The sequence below is a fragment of the Amblyraja radiata genome, chromosome 14, assembly GCF_010909765.2.
Source record: "Amblyraja radiata isolate CabotCenter1 chromosome 14, sAmbRad1.1.pri, whole genome shotgun sequence".
Lineage (NCBI taxonomy): Eukaryota > Metazoa > Chordata > Chondrichthyes > Rajiformes > Rajidae > Amblyraja > Amblyraja radiata.
Window position 1 is genome coordinate 57,496,031 of NC_045969.1, and position 22,843 is coordinate 57,518,873.

Consider the following 22,843-nt stretch of genomic DNA (forward strand, 5'->3'; position numbering starts at 1 on the left):
GCACTAACTGCAAATGGTGGCGGTGATTTGGCTTGAAGTTGAAAGGCACTTCTTACTGCAAATGGTGGCTTGGGTGCTTTGGCTTGAAGTTGAAAGGCACTACTTACTGCAAATGGTGGCATGAGGTTGAAAGGCACTACTTACTGCAAATGGTGGCAGGTGCTTTGGCTTAAAGTTGAAAGGATCTACTTACTGCAAATGGTGGCTTGGTGTTTTGGCTTGAGGATGAAAGACACTACTTACTGCAAATGGCGGCTTGGGTGCTTTGGCTTGAAGTTAAAAGGCACTACTGCAAATGCACTTACTTCCTGTTTGCACTGTATATTGATTTTAGATAAAACGCTACACTTACGGCTGTGATTTTTGGCCTTCTTACTCCGTCCCCCCCCCCCCTCCAAATGAAAAATAAAAGTGTTATTAGTGTTTAAAAAATGTTGAGAATCTCTCTCCTGTCAATCACGCCCTGGAAGCCACACCTTTTCCGGTGGGAGGGGGAGTGGGTATAAAACCCGGAAGTGTGGGTGTGGCTCAGTCTCTGCATGATGGGGGAGGGAGAGGTCATGACTCTGTCTGAGCTGTGAATCAACTGAACACAATGAATGTCTACTGAACTGTGTTTGGTGTTTTGTGTGGTTTTATGGTGGTTTCACCCTGCATGAAATGGTATGAAGCTGCATTTGAATTTGGTGGCCTTGGACCCTGCTTGAAGTGGAATAAAACTGCACTGAATTTGGTGGCCTTGCACCCTGCTGAAAGTGGTTGGAAACTGCACTTGAATTCGGTGGCCTTGCACCCTGCTCATAGTGGTAAGAAACTGCACTTGAATTTGGTGGCCTTGAACCCTGCTTGAAATGGTAGGAACATGGATTTGAATTTGGTGGACTTGCACCCTGCTTGAAATGGTAGGAACATGGATTTGAATTTGGTGGACTTGCACCCTGCTTGAAATGGAATTTCAAGGAATAGTCATGAGTCAACTGCCAGCCCACCAGCCGTGAGTGAGCTGCCAGCAGATCAGGCTTGAGGGACAGAGCTGCCACCCCAAGAACCCATACCAGCACTCCAGAAAGCCCCCCCCCCCCCACTGGCCACCAATATTGGAATTGGTGGAGAGGTGGAATATTGTGTCGGAGACCAGCCCTCCCGTGAGAACATGGGACCCAACGGGTCCCACTTAGTCTAGTATTTTTTATAACATGGTGCCCAGAACTAAACACAATACTCTAGATGTGGCCTCATCAATGTCTTATACAACTGCAACATGACTTCCCAACTTCTATACTCAATACTCTGACTGATGAAGACCAATGTGCCAAAAGCCTTTTTGACCACCTTATCCACCTTCAAGGAACCATGCACCTGCAAAAAAGCACTTTGAATTTTTTTTTGTAAACCAGCTGTTCCTTGTGTCTACAGTGAAGGAAAGACTTCCTGAAGGTCAAAACTCAGTCTCCATTAATGTTTGTTGAGATAAAGCAACATCGATGTGCGAATATTTTGCCCTCACATTTGGCATGGCGTAGTGATGGAATCAGATGGAGCAGAGGAAGATGCTTTGCTCACTGACATCACAGTAAACACTTGTTAGAACAGACCAGAGTGGGGGATGGTATCTGTTCTTGCCGATTGTCCGCTATAACAAAGTGTCACAGGTAGCATTTCATGTGTGGAGACCTAACAATAACATTTAGGCCAAGCAAGAACTGCACTGAGAGAGAGGTGCCTTTATTCAGATGAAACATTAAAGCAAAGCCTTACCTGCCATAAGCAACAAAGCTCCAAGGTCGCAATACAGGCGGTGGCAGCAACCGTGGAGACTGTGTAGGCCGGGGATGGTGTCGGCATTCCGGTCTGGTGGTGAAGTTCAACAAGTCTGTCCTCTATAACCAAAATCCATGACAGAGATCCGTAAAAGAGTCTTTACTGAACTTGAAATAATCTTGGAGCATTCATTCAGAATAACTTGAGATACAGACAACCCCAGATTGTCCAGGGCATCTGGAAGTTGATAATAATCCGGTTCAGTTCAGTTTAGTTTATTGTCATGTGAAAAGGTTTTGTATCGTGCTATCCAGTCAGCAGAAAGACAACACATGATTACAATTGCGCCATTACAATGTATGATAAGGGAATCATAGTTAAAGTAAGAAATGTTGCAGTAGGAATAGAGATTTCAGGGTTTACCACAGGGTGGCGCCCGTAATAGTCACCTCGCCATCATTCTGTCTCATCCATTCTTTGTTTTTATTATTTTAAGTATGTCTTAAAAGAATGTTTTAATGTTTCTTGGTATGTTTTATGTGGGGGATGGGGAGGGGGATCAGGGAAAACTTTTTTTAGCTACTTACCTCGACGGTGATGAGATTTTTCTCCATGTCGCATCTCCGTCCTCCCCTGTGGCCTACAACGTGGAGTGGTGCGGCCTTTCCTGGAGACTGGCCCGGAGCTTCAAGCTGCGGGCGCAGCGCGGATTTTAACATCGCGGAGCGGGCGATCCATTGTTGAGGAACGCCAGTGAAAGGGCTCCGACCACGGAACACCGTGAAGCCGCGGTCACCAGTAAGAAGAGGACGATCGACGCCAGAGTTTCGACCATTACGACTTGAGGGCTTTGGACATCAGACCGTCGGTAGCGGTGAACTACGGAGGGTTCAAAGGCCCTGACCACGGGTGAACCAAGGAGGAAGTTGACTGAACTTTATTGCCTTCCATCACAGTGAGGAATGTGGACTCACTTGCCTGCGCTTGGTCAATATCCCTCCAAACTTGTCCTATCCATGTACCTGTCTGTTTCTTAAACGTGGGGTAGACCCAGCCTCAACTACCTCCTCTGGCAGCTTGTTCCATACACCCACCACCCTTTGTGTGAAAAAGTTACCCCTCAGATTCCTATTAAATCTTTTCCCCTTCACCTTGAACTTATGTCCTCTGGCCCTCGATTCCCCTACTCTGGGCAAAAGACCCCGATCTATTCCTCACATGATCTTATACACCTCTATAAGATCACCCTTCATCCTCCTGCACTCCATGGAATAGAGACCCAGCCTACTCAATCTCTCCCTATAGCTCACACCCACTAGGTAGACACAAAATGCTGGAGTAACTCAGCGGGTGAAGTCATCTCTGGCGAGAAGGAATGGGTGACATTTTGGGTGGACACCGTTCTTCAGACTGAAGAACCACCCTAGTCCTGGCAACATCCTCGTAAATCTTCTCTGAACCCTTTCAAGCTTGACAATATCTTTCCTACAACATGGTGCCCAGAACTGAACACAATATTCTAAATGCGGATGGCTGCCGTGAAGAGAGAGTGGACGCTGGCGCGCTTTGGCTGCCACTGCTCTCTCTTCACACTGTGTTTTTGATTTTCTGTTTTTGGATTGAATTCTGTTTTTAATTTGTGTCTCTGTGATGTCTTTATTACTTGTTATATTCCGATAATATGTTATTCCGATTACTATGTAAGGTGTCCTTGAGATGTCTGAAAGGCGCCCATTAAATAAAATTTATTATTATAATACTCTGACTGAAGGCCAAAGTGCCAAACGCCTTGTTGACCACCTTATCCACCTGTGACTCAACCTTCAAAGAACCATGCACCTGTACTCCTAGATCCCACTGCTCGACAACACTACCCAGAGGTCTACCATTTACTGTGTAGGTCCTGCAATTGTTCGACGTCCCAAAATGTAACACCTCACACTGTTTTGTATTAAATTCTATCAACCATTCCTCCATCCACCTGGCCAATCGATCCAGATCCTGCTGCAATCGTTCATAACCATCTTCACTAACTGCAAAACCACTAACTTTAGTATCATCAGCAAACTTGCTAATCTTGCCCTGTATGTTCTCATCCAAATCATTGATGTACATGACAAACAGTAACGGGCCCAGCACCGAACCCTGAGGCACACCAGTAGTCACAGGCCTCCAGTCTGAGAAGCAACCTTCCACCATCACCCTCTGCTTCATTCCATGGAGCCAATTTGCTATCCATTCAGCTATCTCTCCTTGGATCTCATGCGATCTAACCTTCCAGAGCAGCCTACCATGCGGAACCTTGTCAAACGCCTTACTGAACATTTACAGCTCTGCCATCATTAACCTTTTTGGTCACATCTTCAAAAAAATCAATCAAATTTGTGAGACACGACTTCCCATGTACAAAACTATGCTGGCTATCCCTAATCAGCCCTTGCCCATCCAAATGCCTGTATAACCTATCCCTCAGAATACTCTCCAGTAACTTACCAACTACAGATGCTCAAAACACTGATCTCAAAAGGCTCCTCCACAAACGCTTCATTCACTTTCCCGTCCCAATTTCCCCATACTAGATCCAGCGTTGCCCTCTCACATTTGGGGGCCTCCACATACTGCTGGAGAAAACTCTCCTGAACACTTTTGAGGAATTGCACCCCATCTAAACCCTTCACGCTATGATTTTCCCAGTCTACATTGGGAAAGTTAAAATCCCCTACTACAACAATCTTATTTGACCTGCAGCTGCCTGCAATCTCCCGGCACATTTGTTCTTCTAATTCCCGTTGACTATTCGGGGGTCTGTAGTACACCCCCAACACGGTGATCATCCCTTTCTTGTTCCTCAGCTCCACCCATTTAGCCTCACGGTCCGTAATGTCACCTCTGAACATCCTCCTTAACCAACAATGCACCCCCCCCCTCCTCTTTTTCCTTTACCTCTGTCTCTCCTGAAGCTCCTGTACCCCAGAACATTGAGCTGCCAGTCCTGCCCCTCCCTTAATCAGGTTTCAGTCATGGCTACAATGTCCCAGTCGCTCGTACCTATCCATGCCCTAAGCTCATCTGCCTTACCCATCAGGCCCCTTGCATTAAAATACGTGCAGTTTAAACCAACCCTCCTTCCTCTCTCTCTGCTTTTCACCTGTCTATTCTAGCGTTGTTAGAAAACCTACCATCAGCGGCGCTACAGATCTGCCACTGCCTGTACGTGCGATTCCGGAGGCTTGGGGGAGGGGGGGGGGATTAAAATGCAGGTTTGTATTGGTTGTCAGAGAGGAATTTCCTTGGGCTGGTAGCTGATGAAGAAAAAATCGTTCGGCCTTCCCTTCCCGGTTTAAAAAAAAAAATTGCTGGACGATTGCGTCGCTGCATTGAAGTTAAACGCGACTTCTAACGCCTTCAACATCACGGATCGCAATATCAAAGAAAAGGTATGTCCTTTATGTAACATATTTATCTTGCTTTTTAGTGTGGTGTAATTTTAATCTTATGGTGCAAAAAATGTTATTTAGGCCCACATAAGAATCGGCCATGTCTTGCCTGCCGATGGGGCTTAAAATTAATGGCAACAGCAACATTCCAATCGATCACATTCCAGAAACATCCATTCTCAAGATAATCAAATTCATTATTTTTTTTGCACAATCATGTCATAAGAACATCTAAATCATCTATATTTTGTGTTATTGTCTATCCATGATCAATATTTTCATACTAAATATCCACAGTAGTTTTAGTCAGATGTATTGTGCAAAAAATAATGATTTTGATTATCTTGAAAGTGGATGTTTCTGGATTAATTTATGGAAATTAAACATTCCTTTATGGGAATTAAAAATTCCTTCCATTTGGCAAATAAATTCATGACAAAGTGAGATTTAAAAATAATGCTATATCGTGAATTATTGTGTGAATGGGATCAGTTTGCTATTTAAAAGTTTTAGTCTCTTCTTAAGAAATGGATAGATGTTTAGATTTAGTATAGAATTTAGATGAATTTAATTAATTAGATGAATGTAATTGATTTGATAAAACTGATTAATATGAATTTTTTTGTTGGGTATTTACTATTTGTTTTAGCATTTAACTTTATCATTTCAACCTTTTTTCTAAATCTGCAAATAATAACTTGTTTCTGTTAATGCTGTTCCGTGTTTTTTTTTCTTTACATTTTAAACAGATGTCTCAGAAGAAGAAATGCAAAATTGTCAATCCAAATGCCCAGCAAAAGAGACTGATTTAGACAGCATTTGCAGAGATTATCCGAATTTGGACTCCTCCAAATGTGATGATAAACAGGACATTCTTAATGGGAAAGTAGTGGGCAGAAAGGCATGTCATGCGTGGTTTGAAGAGCAAAAACCTGTAGTTTACAATGCCAAAATTGAAAAGTTGAGGAAAAACAAGGTGTACAGAGTTGCTTATTGGTTACAATCTGAGGAATATGATGATGCTACTGATTATGATATGCCGATGTACCAGCTAGCAACTGATCTTCTCCATAAAGACTTGGTCATTTGCTAAAATTGTAATTTCTTTACCTGTATGTTTACGGACTTATAGCATATAATACAATAATATTAAAGTTCTGATCTTGAGAATATCACATTATTGAATTTAAGGCAGTCTGGGTGTGTATCACTATTTCCTTCACAACGGTCAATTTTGTAATTAGCTACAATTAGGTAACTATCTAATTAAATGCTTTAATTTCAGGTCATCCAAGTAGGATGTTTCATATTTGTTTCAGAATGCTTCGATCTATAATCAAAAATTTCATTCAGTTCTCTTATTTTTTTAAGAAAGTTATGGCTTTTGACTGTCCTCAATCACAGCTTTTGTGTTAAGTCAATGGCAAAGCAATACGGAACAAGATGCTAATTTCCAAGTATGAAAATGTCCACAGCTTTTTTTAATACTGAAGATATGAAAGTGAATTAGGTATCAAATTAAAGTTTTTTTTATGCTTTATCTGATGGGATAAATTACAGGCTTGATTTTTTAAAGTCTCAACATGTTGTAACATTCCTGCCTATTCTGTCCACTAGCCTTTTCCACAACACCCTCCATACCAACTTCTAGCCTCTCACATGGCTCTGTCCTGCAAAAGATTCCCACCCTCCTGCCAATCTAGTTTACATGACAATAAAGTATTCCTATTCCTAGGTAGAGCAAAGGGGAAGATACAGTGCAGAATATAGTTCTCAGCATTGTAGCGCCACAGTTCCAGAGCCACAGTCCAATGTTCACAATGGGGTAGAGATGAATCGGACAATATCCTAGCTTACGGAAGGACCGTTCAGAAGCCTGACAACAGAGGGGGAAAAGCTGTTCCTGAGTCTGGTGGTGCACAATTTCATGGACGGCAATTCGGCTTCAATTGGAGCTATGATAGTAACCAAGAGAGGATGAATCTCATGAGTGCCTCACATCGCCGGTGACCCTGGTATGATCCTGACCTCGGGTGCTGCATAGAGTTTGCTTGTTTTCCGTGTGGCCACATTGGTTTCCTCCGGGTGCTTCGGTTTCCTTCCACATCCCAAACTCGTGCATTAATTCGCTTTGTAAATTGCCCGGGGTGGAAGATTGCAACCTTCACGTTTCCTTGTTTTGACTAATGCAATCAACTCGACGTGCACAAACGGAAGATCAAATAGAACAAGTTGTCCAACAACTTTAGGCTGTGCACGCCACACGAAAGAAGAAGTCAATTTCCCCAAGTGTGTAAGGAGTGGATGAGAAAGTGGGATAACATATATCCAGTGTGAACAGGTGATCGATGGTCAGCATGGACCCTGTGGGCAGAAGGGCCTTTTTCCATGCTGTATCGCCAAACTAAACTAGTCTAATTATTAATTTGCAAAAATATTGAGCGATATTGAAAAGTATTTTAAAAAATGCAAGCATTGTTCCCCCTTCACGTTCATTATTAAAAATCCAAACAATTAATAGATTTGGCACGTAAATTAGGAATGTTCATTTTTATTGATACATTTGTCTTGAAGAGGTGCTATCATGTAAACAATAATTGGAGAATGGACGTTATTCAGACATCATTTTGTAAACCCCTATATCTTAAAATAAGTTCAGATTTGAACATCCATAAATCTAATCATTTACTATGAAAACAAGAGTTCCATTCATGTAAATGCTTTGACGATAATGGCCTAAAAATGACCTCCAGGTGATAAAGCAAAAAGATTTCTTGTATCATTATCCTTTATTCCTCTGATCAATACTACACGTTGATTATTGCAATTATAAATGGCACTTGTTGTATGGAGCAAAGCACACACTTAGCACGTGAAGTCGCTAAGTAGACAAAAAATACAACTTGCTTATGCAGAGAATAGCTCTTCAAAATATCCAAGTATACAAAATATAAAATATTTTAAATATTTAAACACTGCATGAAAAATAGAAACCGTATCAAAATAATTTCTTTAAATCCTTTCTCGCCAATCCCCCCCAACCTCCTGTTGGGGTCTCCTAATGAGATTTCAGTCCAATGGTACCGAGAGGGTAAGCATATGCTTTGCCAAGCACGATCCGATCCCGTAGAAGTTTAAATAAGACATAGTAATTACAAAACAGTATCAAAGCCAAGGAAAGTATATGGTTCCATTTTTCTGACCGAAGCAGAGAGTATAGTTGATACAGGACCATGCTGCCTTCTATCAGGATGAGAAGATTCAGCATCCGTAATGGCTTGTGGAATAAAAACTGTAAACAAGACAAAAAATAATAATAATCAGTTCAACTTTTTCAGTGGAAGACACAGAGTGCTGGAGTAACTCAGCAGGTCAGGCAGATATCAGGAGAAAGGTAACGTTTCAGGTCTGGCTCGTATCTGCCTCCATCAGGCCTCCGAGGAGGATTCCAAGAATGGTCTCAAACTGAAACGTTACCTATCCATGTTCTCATGAGATGCTGCCCGACTTACTGAGTTACTGCAGCAATTTGTATCTTCTTTTTTAAACCAGCATCAGCAGTTCCTCGTTTCGATTCTTTTCTGCTTTTACCGTATTGTCCTGACTGAATGGAGGGGTACAACCAGTGCTTATTGCAGACAGAAAAGATGCCGCTACACATATCATTCCTTGTTGTGTCAATTGTACATCGTTATCTTATAAGCTGCTTAAGGGCCTGACCACCTCATTTACTTCATACATTTTAATTTTTTAATCTATATATTATTAAAATTAATAAGACTGTACCTGGGTATAACAATTATAAATTGGCTGAACAAGAAAAGCTAAATTGAAATGCTCCAGTCAACTTGAGCACATAACAAAAGAAGCAGAACACAAGTTCCATCACCAGAATGCAGTTGCGGTGTTACCTACAAATCTAATTCCTTTATAAACAAGTTAACAACATTGGATTGTTTTTCTCTGGAAAACAAGGGGTTGAGAGGAGCTCTGATATACATATATACAATTATGAGAGGCATAGATAGGGTAGACAGTCAGAACCTTTTTCCCAGGATGGAAATTATAAAGATTAGTGGATATATCTTCAAGGTGAGAGGGGAAACTACGTAAAGCAGGTCTCCCCACTACACATCTACGAACTTTTTATAGGGGGACAATCGAGAGCACATTAACCAACGGCATCACTTCCTGGTTCGGGAGCTGCAAGGCGTACGAACGGCACCAACTTGACAGGATTGTGAAGACCGCCAGCAGGATTATTGGTGCTCCACTCCCTTTCTTGCTGGACATATACAGGAAGAGATGTATCAACAGAGCCATCTCCATCATCAAAGACCCCTACCACCCATCGCATCACATATTCTCCATCCTGCCATCTGGGAAGAGGTACAGGAGCATTAGCTGCAAAACCAGCAGGATGCTCCTCAGCTTCTTCCCGCAGGCTATAAGACTGATAAACGGACTTAGCCCCCTGCCAAAGTATCGCGCACCAACCATCAACCTGGACACACTGCAGCAGCTGTCGATCGGAACGCCTGTTGATGTTTAGTAGAGAGTAGAGTGTTTAATTTAATTTGTTCATGATATATGTTTTTTATTTCTAGTTATTTGTTGTTATTTGTACTGCACACTGAATGGACACTGGTTGAGCAACGTTTTTTTGTTTCCTCAGGAAAATGACAATAAAGATATACTGATACTGATACTGAAAAGTTTAAAAAGAGGTGCAGGACAATAGACTGGTGGGTGCTTCTTAAGTGGTTCTTAACAGTGCTTCTTAAACTGGTGAATGGTTCTTTTCACCCAAGGGTGGATGAAACGAGAGGGGTGAATGAAAGGAATGACTTAATTTATTCAGATATTTATATATTTTTTTCTATACAGGTGCACAACCTTTTATCCGAAGATCCAAATAACGAAAACCTCCGAATAGCGGACATTTTTTCGGTCCTTGAAGAAAGGTCCTTGAAAACGTTCACCGAGGGCGGCCCGCAGAGGTGACAGCGGAACCTCCGGTCGGTCCTCGAAGAAAGGGGAACTAAATCCCCATTCATAAAAGAGAAGGTGAGGGTATATTGCGCGGGAGGGTTAATAATTGACAATATGCTGCTGCCTGCCCGCTGAGTTAAAAAGTTCCCACGGTAGACTCACGATACACAGTGTATCGTGAGTCTTGCGTGGGAACTTTTTAACTCAGCGGGCAGGCAGCAGCAGATTGTCGCTCCCTTAAGTTTCACCCCACCTACACCCCTCTGCTTCCCGGCCATGTGTGTGACTCCTTCCCTCCCCAGCTCCCCGCCCATTGCACCGGCGCGGGGGTTTGCACTGTCTTCACGTCGACGATAACAGCAGGTCAGTGCCAGTCACCGGAGACGTCAGGACCAACGGGACACCTACCCCCAGGCCCACTGCAAGCACGGAGATCCCAGAGACCCACAGCCAGCAGCAGTCCAGCCCCGTTCCAACTCCAGAGGAAAACTGCAAACTGGCCGGAGACGTCAGGACCACCAGAAGCCGTTCCCCGAGCTGCGCCCCCTCATCGGGACACCGACCCCCAGGCCCACTGCAAGCACGGAGATCCCAGAGACCCACAGCCAACAGCAGCCCAGCCCAGCCCCGCTCCAACTCCAGAGGAACACGTAGGGGAAGAAGCTGATGGTGTGCAAGGTACGTCTTGTTCTTGGGGTGGCGGATGAGGGGGCGCAGCTCGGGCTGTGGGCAAACTGCCACTTGTCGCCGTAGCGGCCCATCGGGGAGCGGATTCCTCTGGAGTTGGAGGGGGAGGGGGGTATTGTGCTGTTTGATCGCCCCCTGCTATCCCAGGGACAGGGAGACACAGCGGCTTTTTAGACTTGGTGGGCAATCACTTCCAAAGTTCTGCCCACACAGTCAGTACATCTCTCCTACACTGCATTTCATACAAACATTTATTCTGCAAGAAAGAACTACATTGAAGACACAAACACGCGACCGAGTAACTGCCAGGATCGAGGCGCAAACTCGCGACCTAGCTCGGGGATTCAAGAATCCCCGAGCTAGGCCGCCTAAGGGCATGTAGCCCCGCTAGGGTGACATGAGTGCGAGAGGTGATTCAATGCTGCGGGCACATTTACAAATTCAGGAACTCATTCAACACACTGCATTTCATACAGACATTTATTCTGCAAGAAAAAACGACATTGAAGACTCAAACTCGCGACCGAGTAACTGCCGGGATCAAGGCGCAAACTCACGACCTTGCGGATATGAGCCGAGCACTCTACCACTGAGCCAGCCATTAAAATCTACGCTAAAAAATTTCCATTCCGAAGGCCGACAAATTCTGAATTACGAAAAGTGTCTGGTCCCAAGGCTTTCGGATAAAAGGTTGTGCACCTGCACTTAAAAAAGGCATTGACATTAAAGTGGTTAGTAAGCTCTTATTGGTTTTAATGACAGTGGAGCTGGAAATTTTATGTTTTTTTCTCTCTACCTATGGTTTTCTAATTTCAAAGTAGCAGGATATTTCCCAAGTTTACTGTAATATGACCTTTTAGGGAAGACCAGACGAGCTAGTGGGATCATAAATTTATAAATAGCAACACTGGAGGATCGCCGTAGGCAACTGTTGAACTGTAACTTTACTTTGTGTAGCAATTAAGCTACCAAAGTTGATATTTGGTGGTATTGTGAGCTTTCGTCGGGGAGAGTTATAGAAATTTATTAGTTGGATTGTAATATATTAAATTGCATACTCCATGGTTTTTTGAGGTAGTTTTCCAAGAAAAAAAACTGCAATAATCAAAGGTTGAAAGGGTAGGATGGGACTGAAACCCAGTGTTTAGACATTGGAATGTTTTTTTTTAATCATTCTAATAGAATGATTTTCCAACTCCAGTGGTAATTAACCTTTTTTTCTCCACTCCTAGTTTTCTTTACATATTTTTAGGGTGTTCAAAAAGTTGAATAAAATAAACACTTAAGAAATGAGTTAATTTATGTTTTTTGCTCATGTGACAAAATTAATTATATAAAATTATACACAAGGGAGAATAAGATGAAAATTACCAAAAAACATAAGAAAATTTAGTCAAGGGTGAATGAAAATTTGTGATAAAGACTCAAGGTTGAATGACACTGAAATAGTTTAAGAAGCACTGGTCTAGAAAACGCTGCCTGGGTGGTGGCAGAGGCAGATGCGACAGTGGTGTTTAAGAGGCTTTTGGATAGGTGCATGGAAATGCAGGGAATATAACCATATAACAATTACAGCACGGAAACAGGCCATCTCGGCCCTACAAGTCCGCGCCGAACAATTTTTTTCCCTTAGTCCCACCTGCCTGCACTCATACCATAACCCTCCATTCCCTTCTCATCCATATGCCTATCCAATTTATTCTTAAATGATACCAACGAACCTTCCGCCACCACTTCCACTGGAAGCTCATTCCACACCGCTACCACTCTCTGAGTAAAGAAGTTCCCCCTCATGTTACCCCTAAACTTCTGTCCCTTAATTCTGAAGTCAATGTCTATTTTATGTGATAGACCAACACAAAGTGGCGCATAATTGTGAAGTGGAAGGAAAATGATACATGGTTTTACAAATAAAAAACTGAAAAGTGTGGCGTGCAAAAGTATTCAGCCCCCTTTACTCTGATACCCCTAAATAAAATCCAGTGCAACCAATTGCCTTCAGAAGTCACCTAATTAGTAAATAGAGTCCACTTGTGTGTAATCTAATCTCAGTATAAATACAGCTGTTCTGTGAAGGCCTCAGAGGTTTGTTAGAGAACATTAGTGAACAAACAGCATCATGAAGCCTAAGGAACACACCAGACAGGTCAGGGATAAAGTTGTGGAGAAGTTTAAAGCAGGGTTAGGTTATAAAAAAATATCCCAAGCTTTGAACATCTCACGGAGCACTGTTCAATCCATCATCCGAAAATGGAAAGAGTATGGCACAATTGCAAACCTACCAAGGCATGGCCGTCCACCTAAACTGACAGGCCGGGCAAGGAGAGCATTGATCAGAGAAGCAGCCAAGAGGCCCATGGTAACTCTGGAGGAGCTGCAGAGTTCCACAGTTCAGGTGGGAGAATCTGTCCACAGGACAACTATTAGTCGTGCACTCCACAAATCGGGCCTTTATGGAAGAGTGGTAAGAAGAAAGCCATTGTTGAAAAAAAGCCATAAGAAGTCCCGTTTGCAGTTTGCCACAAGCCATGTGGGGGACACAGCAAACATGTGGAGGAAGGTGCTCTGGTCAGATGAGACCAAAATTGAAGTTTTTGGCCTAAATGCAAAACGCTATGTGTGGCGGAAAACTAACACTGCACATCACCCTGAACACACCATCCCCACTGGCAGCATCATACTGTGGGGATGCTTTTCTTCAACAGGGACAGGGAAGCTGGTCAGAGTTGATGGGAAGATGGATGGAGCCAAATACAGGGCAATCTTGGAAGAAAACCTGTTAAGAGTCTGCAAAAGACTTGAGACTGGGGCGGAGGTTCACCTTCCAGCAGGACAACGACCCTAAACATACAGCCAGAGCTACAATGGAATGGTTTAGATCAAAGCATATTCATGTGTTAGAATGGCCCAGTCAAAGTCCAGACCTAAATCTAATTGAGAATCTCTGGCAAGACTTGAAAATTGCTGTTCACAGACGCTCTCCATCCAATCTGACTGAGCTTGAGCTATTTTGCAAAGAAGAATGGGCAGAAATTTCAGTCTCTAGATGTGCAAAGCTGGTAGAGACATACCCCAAAAGACTTGCAGCTATAATTGCAGCGAAAGGTGGTTCTACAAAGTATTGACTCAGGGGGGCTGAATACTTTTGCACGCCACACTTTTCAGTTTTTTATTTGTAAAAAAATTTGAAAACCATGTATAATTTTCCTTCCACTTCACAATTATGCACCACTTTGTGTTGGTCTATCACATAAAATCCCAATAAAATACATTTACGTTTGTGGTTGTAACGTGACAAAATGTGGAAAAGTTCAAGGGGTATGAAAACTTTTGCAAGCCACTGTAGGTCCAGTGAAATTCCTTGTTTTGCATACAATACACAAAGTGAGTAAAGAGTCACCACGTATCTGGCGCCAACAAAGTTACAAAGTACTCCTGAACAGTCCCTCTTTCTTCACAAAATAACTTTGTTAAAGGATAACACATTTTAAATGTCTTTATGTTGTTAAGTTTGTGGAAGGGAGTCCTCTGACGACCCTACTTGTCCTCTACTCAATTTAACAAGGAGTCTAGATCGATCAGAAAACTGATGCCGATGTGGGCCATGATGTGGGAATTGAATGCAACATCTCCAAGTTTGCGGATGACACGAAGCTGGGGGGCAGTGTTAGCTGTGAGGAGGATGCTAGGAGGCTGCAAGGTGACTTGGATAGGCTGGGTGAGTGGGCAAATGCATGGCAGATGCAGTATAATGTGGATAAATGTGAAGTTATCCACTTTGGTGGCAAAAACAGGAAAGTAGACTATTATCTGAATGGTGGCCGATTAAGAAAAGGGGAGATGCAACGAGACCTGGGTGTCATGGTACACCAGTCATTGAAAGTAGGCATGCAGGTGCAGCAGGCAGTGAAGAAAGCGAATGGTATGTTAGCATTCATAGCAAAAGGATTTGAGTATAGGAGCAGGGAGGTTCTACTGCAGTTGTACAAGGTCTTGGTGAGACCACACCTGGAGTATTGCGTACAGTTTTGGTCTCCTAATCTGAGGAAAGACATTCTTGCCATTGAGGGAGTACAGAGAAGGTTCACCAGACTGATTCCTGGGATGTCAGGACTTTCATATGAAGAAAGACTGGATAGACTCGGCTTGTACTCGCTAGAATTTAGAAGATTGAGGGGGGATCTTATAGAAACTTACAAAATTCTTAAGGGGTTGGACAGGCTAGATGCAGGAAGATTGTTCCCGATGTTGGGGAAGTCCAGAACAAAGGGTCACAGTTTAAGGATTTCCTTAAACCTTTCCGAGAGTTTCCCTCGTGAAACCAGATCTGACTTCTGCTTCCGAAATGATTGGAACTTGTCAAGGCAAAACATGTTTGCCTGCTCAAAATGGGCAAAAAAGGAATTGAGCTTATCCGACAGAGATGAGTAGTTGACAGAGATCACCCCTGATTTTGGTCTGTAATCCATAGGCACAGCAACAGGATCAAAGGATCAATGTAATTTAGAGCTATAAGACAATACGACCTACTGTAGGAGCGGAATTAGACCATTCGGCCCATCAAGTCTACGCCGCCATTCAATCTTGCTGATCTATCTTTCCCTCTCAAACCCATTCTCGCCTTCTCCCCATAACCTTTGAAACCCATACTAATCAAGAACCTGTCAACCTCTGCCATAAATAGACATATGATGAACGAATGGATCGACTGGGTTTATATTCACTGGAATTTAGAAGGCTGAGAGGGAATCTTATAGAAACATATAGAATTCTTAAGGGATTGGACAGGCTAGATGCAGGAAAAATGTTCCCGGTGTTGGGGCAGTCCAGAACCATGGGTCACAGTATAAGAATAAGGGGCAGGCCCTATTTAGGACTGAGGTGAGGAAAAACATTTTCACCCAGAGAGTTATGAATCTGTGGAATTCTCTGCCACAGAAGGCAGTGAAGGCCAATTCATTGGATGTTTTCAAGACAGAGTTTTAGCTCTTAGTGAATCAAGGGATTTGGGGAGAAAGCAGATACTGCATACTGATTCTGGATGATCAGCCATGATCACATTGAATGGCCGAATGGCACCTATTTTCTATGTTTCTAAAAATACCCAATGTCTCTGCCTCCACAACCGCCTGAGGCAAAGAGTTCTACAGATTCACCACCCTCTGGCTAGAGATTCCTCATGTCCATTTTGAAAGTCTGTCCCTTTACTCTGAGGTTGTACTCTCAAACTTTAGTAAATTGATCGAATGAACTCGGTAACTAATTATTTAAGAAAGAACTGCAGATGCTGAAAAAAAAATCGAAGGTAGACAAAAATGCTGGAGAATCTCAGTGGGTGAGGCAGCATCTATGGTGCGATAGAATAGGTGATGTTTCGGGTCGAGACCCTTCTTCAGAACTAATTAGGTATGGTTGAGAAGTGTAGGAGAGCCGAAAGTAAAAGTAGCGCTGGCCAAATTTCACCAAGAGCATTGAAGCAGGCATGGGTTTTAACACAAATTCAAATTAGCTCTATAGAAAATAATCCCATCCTATTGCTCAAAGTTCAAATCTACTGCAACTCGAGCTATTTAAAAGCACCCCTTCTATAGTTCATTGGGCATCCAAATATCCAAGATGGCAATTCCATAAGCACGAGTGTAATGCAGTAACTACTTACATAAAATCTGGCATGTGAGACATCGGAAGGCACTGCTACATTACACGGACCGACAGCTTTATAAAGGCACCGATTGTGTCGAACCAGCACACCTTGTGGCCAAATCGTTGTGTCAGACCATCTGAAAGCAAATTTAAAATGGAAATATATTAACACGTGTATAACAAAAGCATTCATTGCACCTCGCGCACATGACAATAAACTATACTAATATAACGGCCTGGAAGCCAAGTACAATAGATGGTGGTAAAACAAAGTACTGAAGAAGATACACAAAATGCTGGAGTAACTCAGTGGGTCAGGCAGCATCTCTGGAGAGAAGGAATGGGTGACGTTTCGGGTCGAGACCCTTCTTCGGGGGGGTGGGGTGAGGAGATAGTGGGAGGGATGGGCGCACAATAGGTTAGAGTGGGAGGGTAGTTCAGTTGCTGAACATTTACTCTATTTAAATACAATAATTATACACCTCAATATATTTAAAAGCGAATACAAATAAAATTTAGCCAATTTAATTAAAAATCAAATGAAATTTTACATTAGAGAAAATACCAAAAAAGTAATAGTAATACCAAAAGTAATAATTATGTAGTAATTACTACATAATTATGTAGTAATTTTCGAAATAATAAACCATAATTTATAATTAATTATAGCCATTTAAAACTCTTATTTTAATTTTAATTCTTATTGTCAAGCTCTGCCTATAAAAGTTTTTATTTTTAAGATGGTAATTTTACATTCCCCAATATCCTGAGCTTAACTTCATTATAAACTATCATAGGACCACTTGTGCTCTTCACACTCTGCAGCCTACAATGCCTACATTAAATCAGAAGAACTCTGGCCAGTTCTAAGTGTACAATGGCCCAGTGAATTTACAAGTGCCTGCATGAACATAACGCTTACATGTGCTGCGGTGTATTACTGTAAGAACCATGCTCCATCTTCTGCCATTTCCCCAGGTGAGCAGCTGATTTGTGGAGTAGATCACGGTACCTGGGAGGCAGTAGTTGACTCATTAACATCACAAAGGCATTTACCCAAACCATGATGAGATGCTCACAGGACCACCGCATGTCATAGTACTGTGTACTCTGTAACAAAGAGTCAGGTTAGAAAACATCAGACAATACAGCGGCAAGATAGTGCAAAAACAGACTGGTTTAGTAAGTATGAATAAACCATTCATGTAATAATTTTAAAGTTTCATCCAGTGATTCTACATTTTGCCCCACATTATTACATTTAGCAGATGCTGGCTTACAAAGAGAGACAATTAACAATTGACTCCGAGGGTCTCAATCAAATCTCAGGTCAAATGTGACCCTCAGCAATATTGATGAAGACACGGTAAGAAAGGACAGTACTGGCATAACTCAGCGGGTCACAGCACATCTGGAGATCATAGAAAGGCAACGTTTTAGATTGGTACCCCTCTTCAGCTCTCCAGAAATGCTGCCTGACTCGCTGAGTTATTCCAGCACATAAAAAATAGTTTGATTTTAGTTTAGTTTAGATACAGCATGGAAAGAGGCCTTTTGGCCAAACGGGGTCCATGCAGACCATCAATCACCCATTCACACCATTCCCATGTTGTCTCACATTCTCATCCACTAACCACGAACGGGAGGGGGGGGGGAATTTTCAGAGGCCGATTAACCTACAAACCCACATGTCTTTGGGATGTGGGAGGAGACCCGGAGGAAACCTATGCAGTCACAAGGAGAACGTACAAACTCCACACAGACGGCACCCAAGGTTAGGATTGAAACAGGGTCTCTGGCGCTGTGAGGCAGCAGCTCTACCAGCTGTGCCAATCCTGCCCATGGTGCAAACTGGGAGGTGTTGCAAGTGTATGTAACTCACTTACTGGAAATAAAGTGATTCTTTGCCTCTTTCTGACAGCTGGTTTATTAGGTGCTTGGAAAAGCCACTGGTCTGACAAATCACTGAACAGGTTTTCTGACAATCTACAAAGGGCATTTCATGCAGACCAGCAGGGCTCTTGGATTTATGTCTAAGATGAATGCACCAATTAGCTCCAGACATCAGTTTAAAATAGTTGGAGCAGCTTCAGACAGTTGGGGAGGGGGCGAATGACAACACTGGGAATATGGAGAGCTAAAATAGAAAAAATCAGCCAACGTTGCACTTGGGATAATTAGTGGAATGCAGTTATGTGTTATGCAATACCACTTCTGTCCTTCAAGCATGGTCATTTGATGTTTGTAGATATTTTGTTCCATTTGAACGGCATGGTCTGATGTGAATTCCTATCGAGATTTGTTGGTCACATTACACACCTGATTGAAAACAAAATTGTGTATTTTGTAGACTTTCAAAAGCGAAATTACACAAGGTTCAGGAATTTATTCCAAAATGAATATAAATAGTCAAATTGTTGAACCAAAACCACCTTGCTAACCCATCATTTATATTTGGCTCTATTTCAGTGTCTGTAATTTTGAGGCAAAGATGTGCCAGGTCTTCAGCAGTATTCCCTTTGCTAATTGTAACACATTATCATTGCTATTGGTTCTGTTGGGCACTATTTAGACTAGAGATACAGCATGGAAACAAGCCCTTCGGCACACCGGGTCCACGCCAACCAGCGATTACCCCATACATAGAAACATAGAAAATAGGTGCATTCGAGCTAGCACCGCCATTCAATATGATCATGGTTGATCATCCAAAATCAGTACCCTATTCCTGCTTTCCCCCCCATATCCCTTGATGCCCTAAGAGCTAAATCTAACTCTCTCTTGAAAACCAGCACTATCCTACACACTAGGGACAACTTTTTGATTGAAGCCAAGTGACCTACAAACCTGTACGTATTTGGAGTGTGGGAGGAAATCGGAGCATCCAGAGAAAGCCCACGTGGTCACAAGGGGAACGTACAAACTCCGTACATGTGTAGTCAGGATGGAACCCAGGTCTATGGCGCTGTAAGGCAGCAACTCTACCACTGCACCACCGTGCTGCCCTTTAGAAACATAGAAAATAGGTGCAGGAGGCCATTTGGCCCTTCGAGCCAGCACCACCATTCATTGTGATCACGGCTGAACATCCACAATCAGTAATCCGTGCCTGCATTCTCCCAATATCCCTTGATTCCACTAGCCCCTAGAGCTCTATCTAACTCTCTCTTAAAGTCATCCAGTGAATTGGCCTCCACTGCCTTCTGTGGCAGAGAATTCCACAAATTCACAATCTCTGGGTGAAAACATTTTTTCTCATCTCAGTTTTAAATGGCCTTCCCTTTATTCTTAGACTGTGGCCCCTGGTTCTGGACCTCCCCAACATTGGGAACATTTTAATAATAATAATAATAATAATGCATTTTATTTATGGGCGACTTTTAGTTAAAACAAGCAAATTACAAATATTAATAAAATGAAACAAAAACATATACAGCAATAATACATAATTTGGAGAGATAATTCTTCCTGCATCTAGCTTGTCCAGTCCTTTTATAATTTTATATGTTTCTATAAGATAACCTCTCATCCTTCTAAATTCCAGTGAATACACGCCCAGTCTTTCCAATCTTGCCTCACACGACAGTCCCGACATCCTGGGGATTAACCTCGTGAACCTACGCTGCACTGCCTCAATAGCAAGAATATCCTTCCTCAAATTAGAGGCGATACATGTACTGTACTAGCACTAGCTTAGTGCTGGTCGCACTTGGTCCCATAACAGTTTCTCACAGGCATGTCCACCCCCAGATCTACATCATTTACAGTGGCATTTCACCATTGTTGACACAGTATTTCACAGGAACCTAAGTTCAGGCTCATTCGGCACACAAACTCCCATTTTATTGTAGAGCAGCAGAGGAGTTTGTCCTCGCACCCTAGTTTCTCAGCCAACATAAAAGATGACCCTGGATTATTCTGTCATTATCTACACTGTCTACATACAGGAACAGGCCCTTCGGCACACAATGTCTGTGCCAAACATGATGCCAAGCTAAACTAATCTCCTCTGCCTGCATGTGACCACATCCCTGCATATCCACATGCCGTCTAAAAGCCTCTTAAACACCAGGATCGTATCCGCCTCCACCACCGCCCTTAGCAGCGCCTTCCAGGCACCCATCACCCTTTCTCCTCAGATGATCATTTATTTCAGATTTCCTATATCGGCTGCATTTTGCTATTAAAAAAAATGCAATAATATCAATTCACATCAATTATGTTAAATCCGGAAAATCAGGCATAGAGGTAATCTCAAGAGAACTCACCTTAACAAAACAAAGAGGCAAAAATGCTACATAGTAGGCACTAAATAGTGAATTGAAGAGAACTTCTTTTATCCTTTTATTAAAATCAATTTTCAAACATTCAACCTCGTTCCGGATAAGATCTGGAGAGAGTGGGCAGGTGTGAGCGGGGATGGATGTTGGATTATTAAACTGTTCTCTGAATGATTCTCGGAGAAGCGTGAAGAAGTCCTTTGGCCTGATGGTGCCCGTATCGAGCTGGTCATTTAATAGAAAACCACAGTCGGCGGGCAATGGCTGGATCCGATTATCTTGGTGGAAGCAACACAGCGGCACGTAAACACCAAACCTGGAGGAGGAAAGAATCAGTGAATTACATTTAACAGCAATCTGCTACGTTGATGAGGGCAGAGCAAGCGAGCAGGGTTAAAAGCCGAGGATTCAAGAAAGTTGCCAGCAACAATGGACAATGACAGGATACTTAAAACGAGAGGAAGGGAATGGAAAGAATGAAAGCGTAGAGCAGATAGACAAAATTCTGGAGTAACTCAGTGGGGCAGACAACTTCTCTGGAGAGAAGGAATGGGTGACGTTTCGGGTCAAGACCCCTCTTCGGACTAGTACTACAGCAATAGGAGTAAGAACATGAATGCAAGTCAAAGGATCAAGTTCAAGTGAGTTTATTGTCATGTGTCCCTGTATAGGACAATGAAATTCTTGCTTTGCTTAAGCACACAGAAAATAGTAGGCATTTACTACAAAACAGATAAATGTGTCCATATACCATGATATAAATATATACACACATGAATAAATAAACTGATAAAATGCAAATAGCAGAAAGTGGTTATTAATAATCAGTTTTGTCCGAGCCAGGTTTAATAGCCTGATGGCTGTGGGGAAGTAGCTATTCCTGAACCTGGTTGTTGCAGTCTTCAGGCTCCTGTACCTTCTACCTGAAGGTAGCAGGGAGATGAGTGTGTGGCCAGGATGGTGTGGGTCTTTGATGATACTGCCAGCCTTTGAGGCAGCGACTGCGATAAATCCCCTCGATGGAAGGAAGGTCAGAGCCGATGATGGACTGGGCAGTGTTTACTACTTTTTGTAGTCTTTTCCTCTCCAGGGCGCTCAAATTGCCGAACCAAGCCACGATGCAACCGGTCAGCATGCTCTCTACTGTGCACCTGTAGAAGTTAGAGTCTTCCTTGACAAACCGACTCTCCGTAATCTTCTCAAGAAGTAGAGGCGCTGATGAGCTTTTTTGATAATTGCGTTAGTGTTCTTGGACCAGGAAAGATCTTCAGAGATGTGCACGCCCAGGAATTTGAAGTTCTTGACCCTTTCAACCATCGACTCGTTGATATAAATGGGGCTGTAGGTCCCCCTCCTACTCCTTCCAAAGTCCACAATCAGTTCCTTGGTTTTGCTGGTGTTGAGGGCCAGGTTATTGCGCTGGCACCATATGGACAGTTGCTCGATCTCCCTTCTATATTCTGACTCATCCCCATCAGTGATACGCCCCACAATAGTGGTGTCGTCAGCGAACTTGATGATGGAGTTCGCACTGTGGTTGGCTACGCAGTCATTGGTATAGAGTGAGTACAGCAGTGGGCTGAGCACGCAGCCTTGAGGTGCTCCCGTGCTGATTGTTATCGAGGTTGACACGTTTCCACCAATACAAACAGACTGTGGTCTGTGGATGAGGAAGTCGAGGATCCAGTTGCAGAGGGATGCGCAGAGACTCAGTTCTGCGAATTTGGTAACCAGTTTGGAGGGGATGATTGTGTTGAATGCCGAGCTGTAATCGATGAATAACAGCCTGACATATGAGTTTTTGTTGTCCAAGTGGTCCAGTGCGGAGTGGAGGGCCAGCGAGATCGCATCCTCCGTTGATCTGTTGTGGCGCTAAGCGAACTGCAGTGGGTCCATGTTTTTGTCGAGGTAGGAGTTGATTTGCTCCATGATCAGCCTCTCAAAGCACTTCATCACCACCGGCGTTAGTACCATTGGTGGATAGTCATTGAGGCACGTCACCTTACTCTTCTTCGGCACCGGTATAATTGATGCCCTTTTAAA

General features: G+C 43.0%; 1 protein-coding gene across 2 annotated transcripts in view; it reads right to left on the reverse strand.

The window, feature by feature from the left end:
• Positions 1-7,733: 7,733 nt before the first annotated feature.
• The window catches only part of tmem39a (transmembrane protein 39A), a 56,421-nt gene continuing 41,311 nt past the window's right edge, over positions 7,734-22,843 (reverse strand). For both annotated transcript variants that reach the window (XM_033033444.1, XM_033033445.1), the window contains 4 exons: positions 20,789-21,116; positions 17,443-17,630; positions 16,537-16,657; positions 7,734-8,490 (listed from right to left, as the gene is read on the reverse strand). In XM_033033444.1, coding sequence (XP_032889335.1) covers positions 8,257-8,490; positions 16,537-16,657; positions 17,443-17,630; positions 20,789-21,116 — 871 coding nt within the window. In that variant the 3' untranslated portion in view covers positions 7,734-8,256. The remainder of the gene's footprint in view (positions 8,491-16,536; positions 16,658-17,442; positions 17,631-20,788; positions 21,117-22,843) is intronic.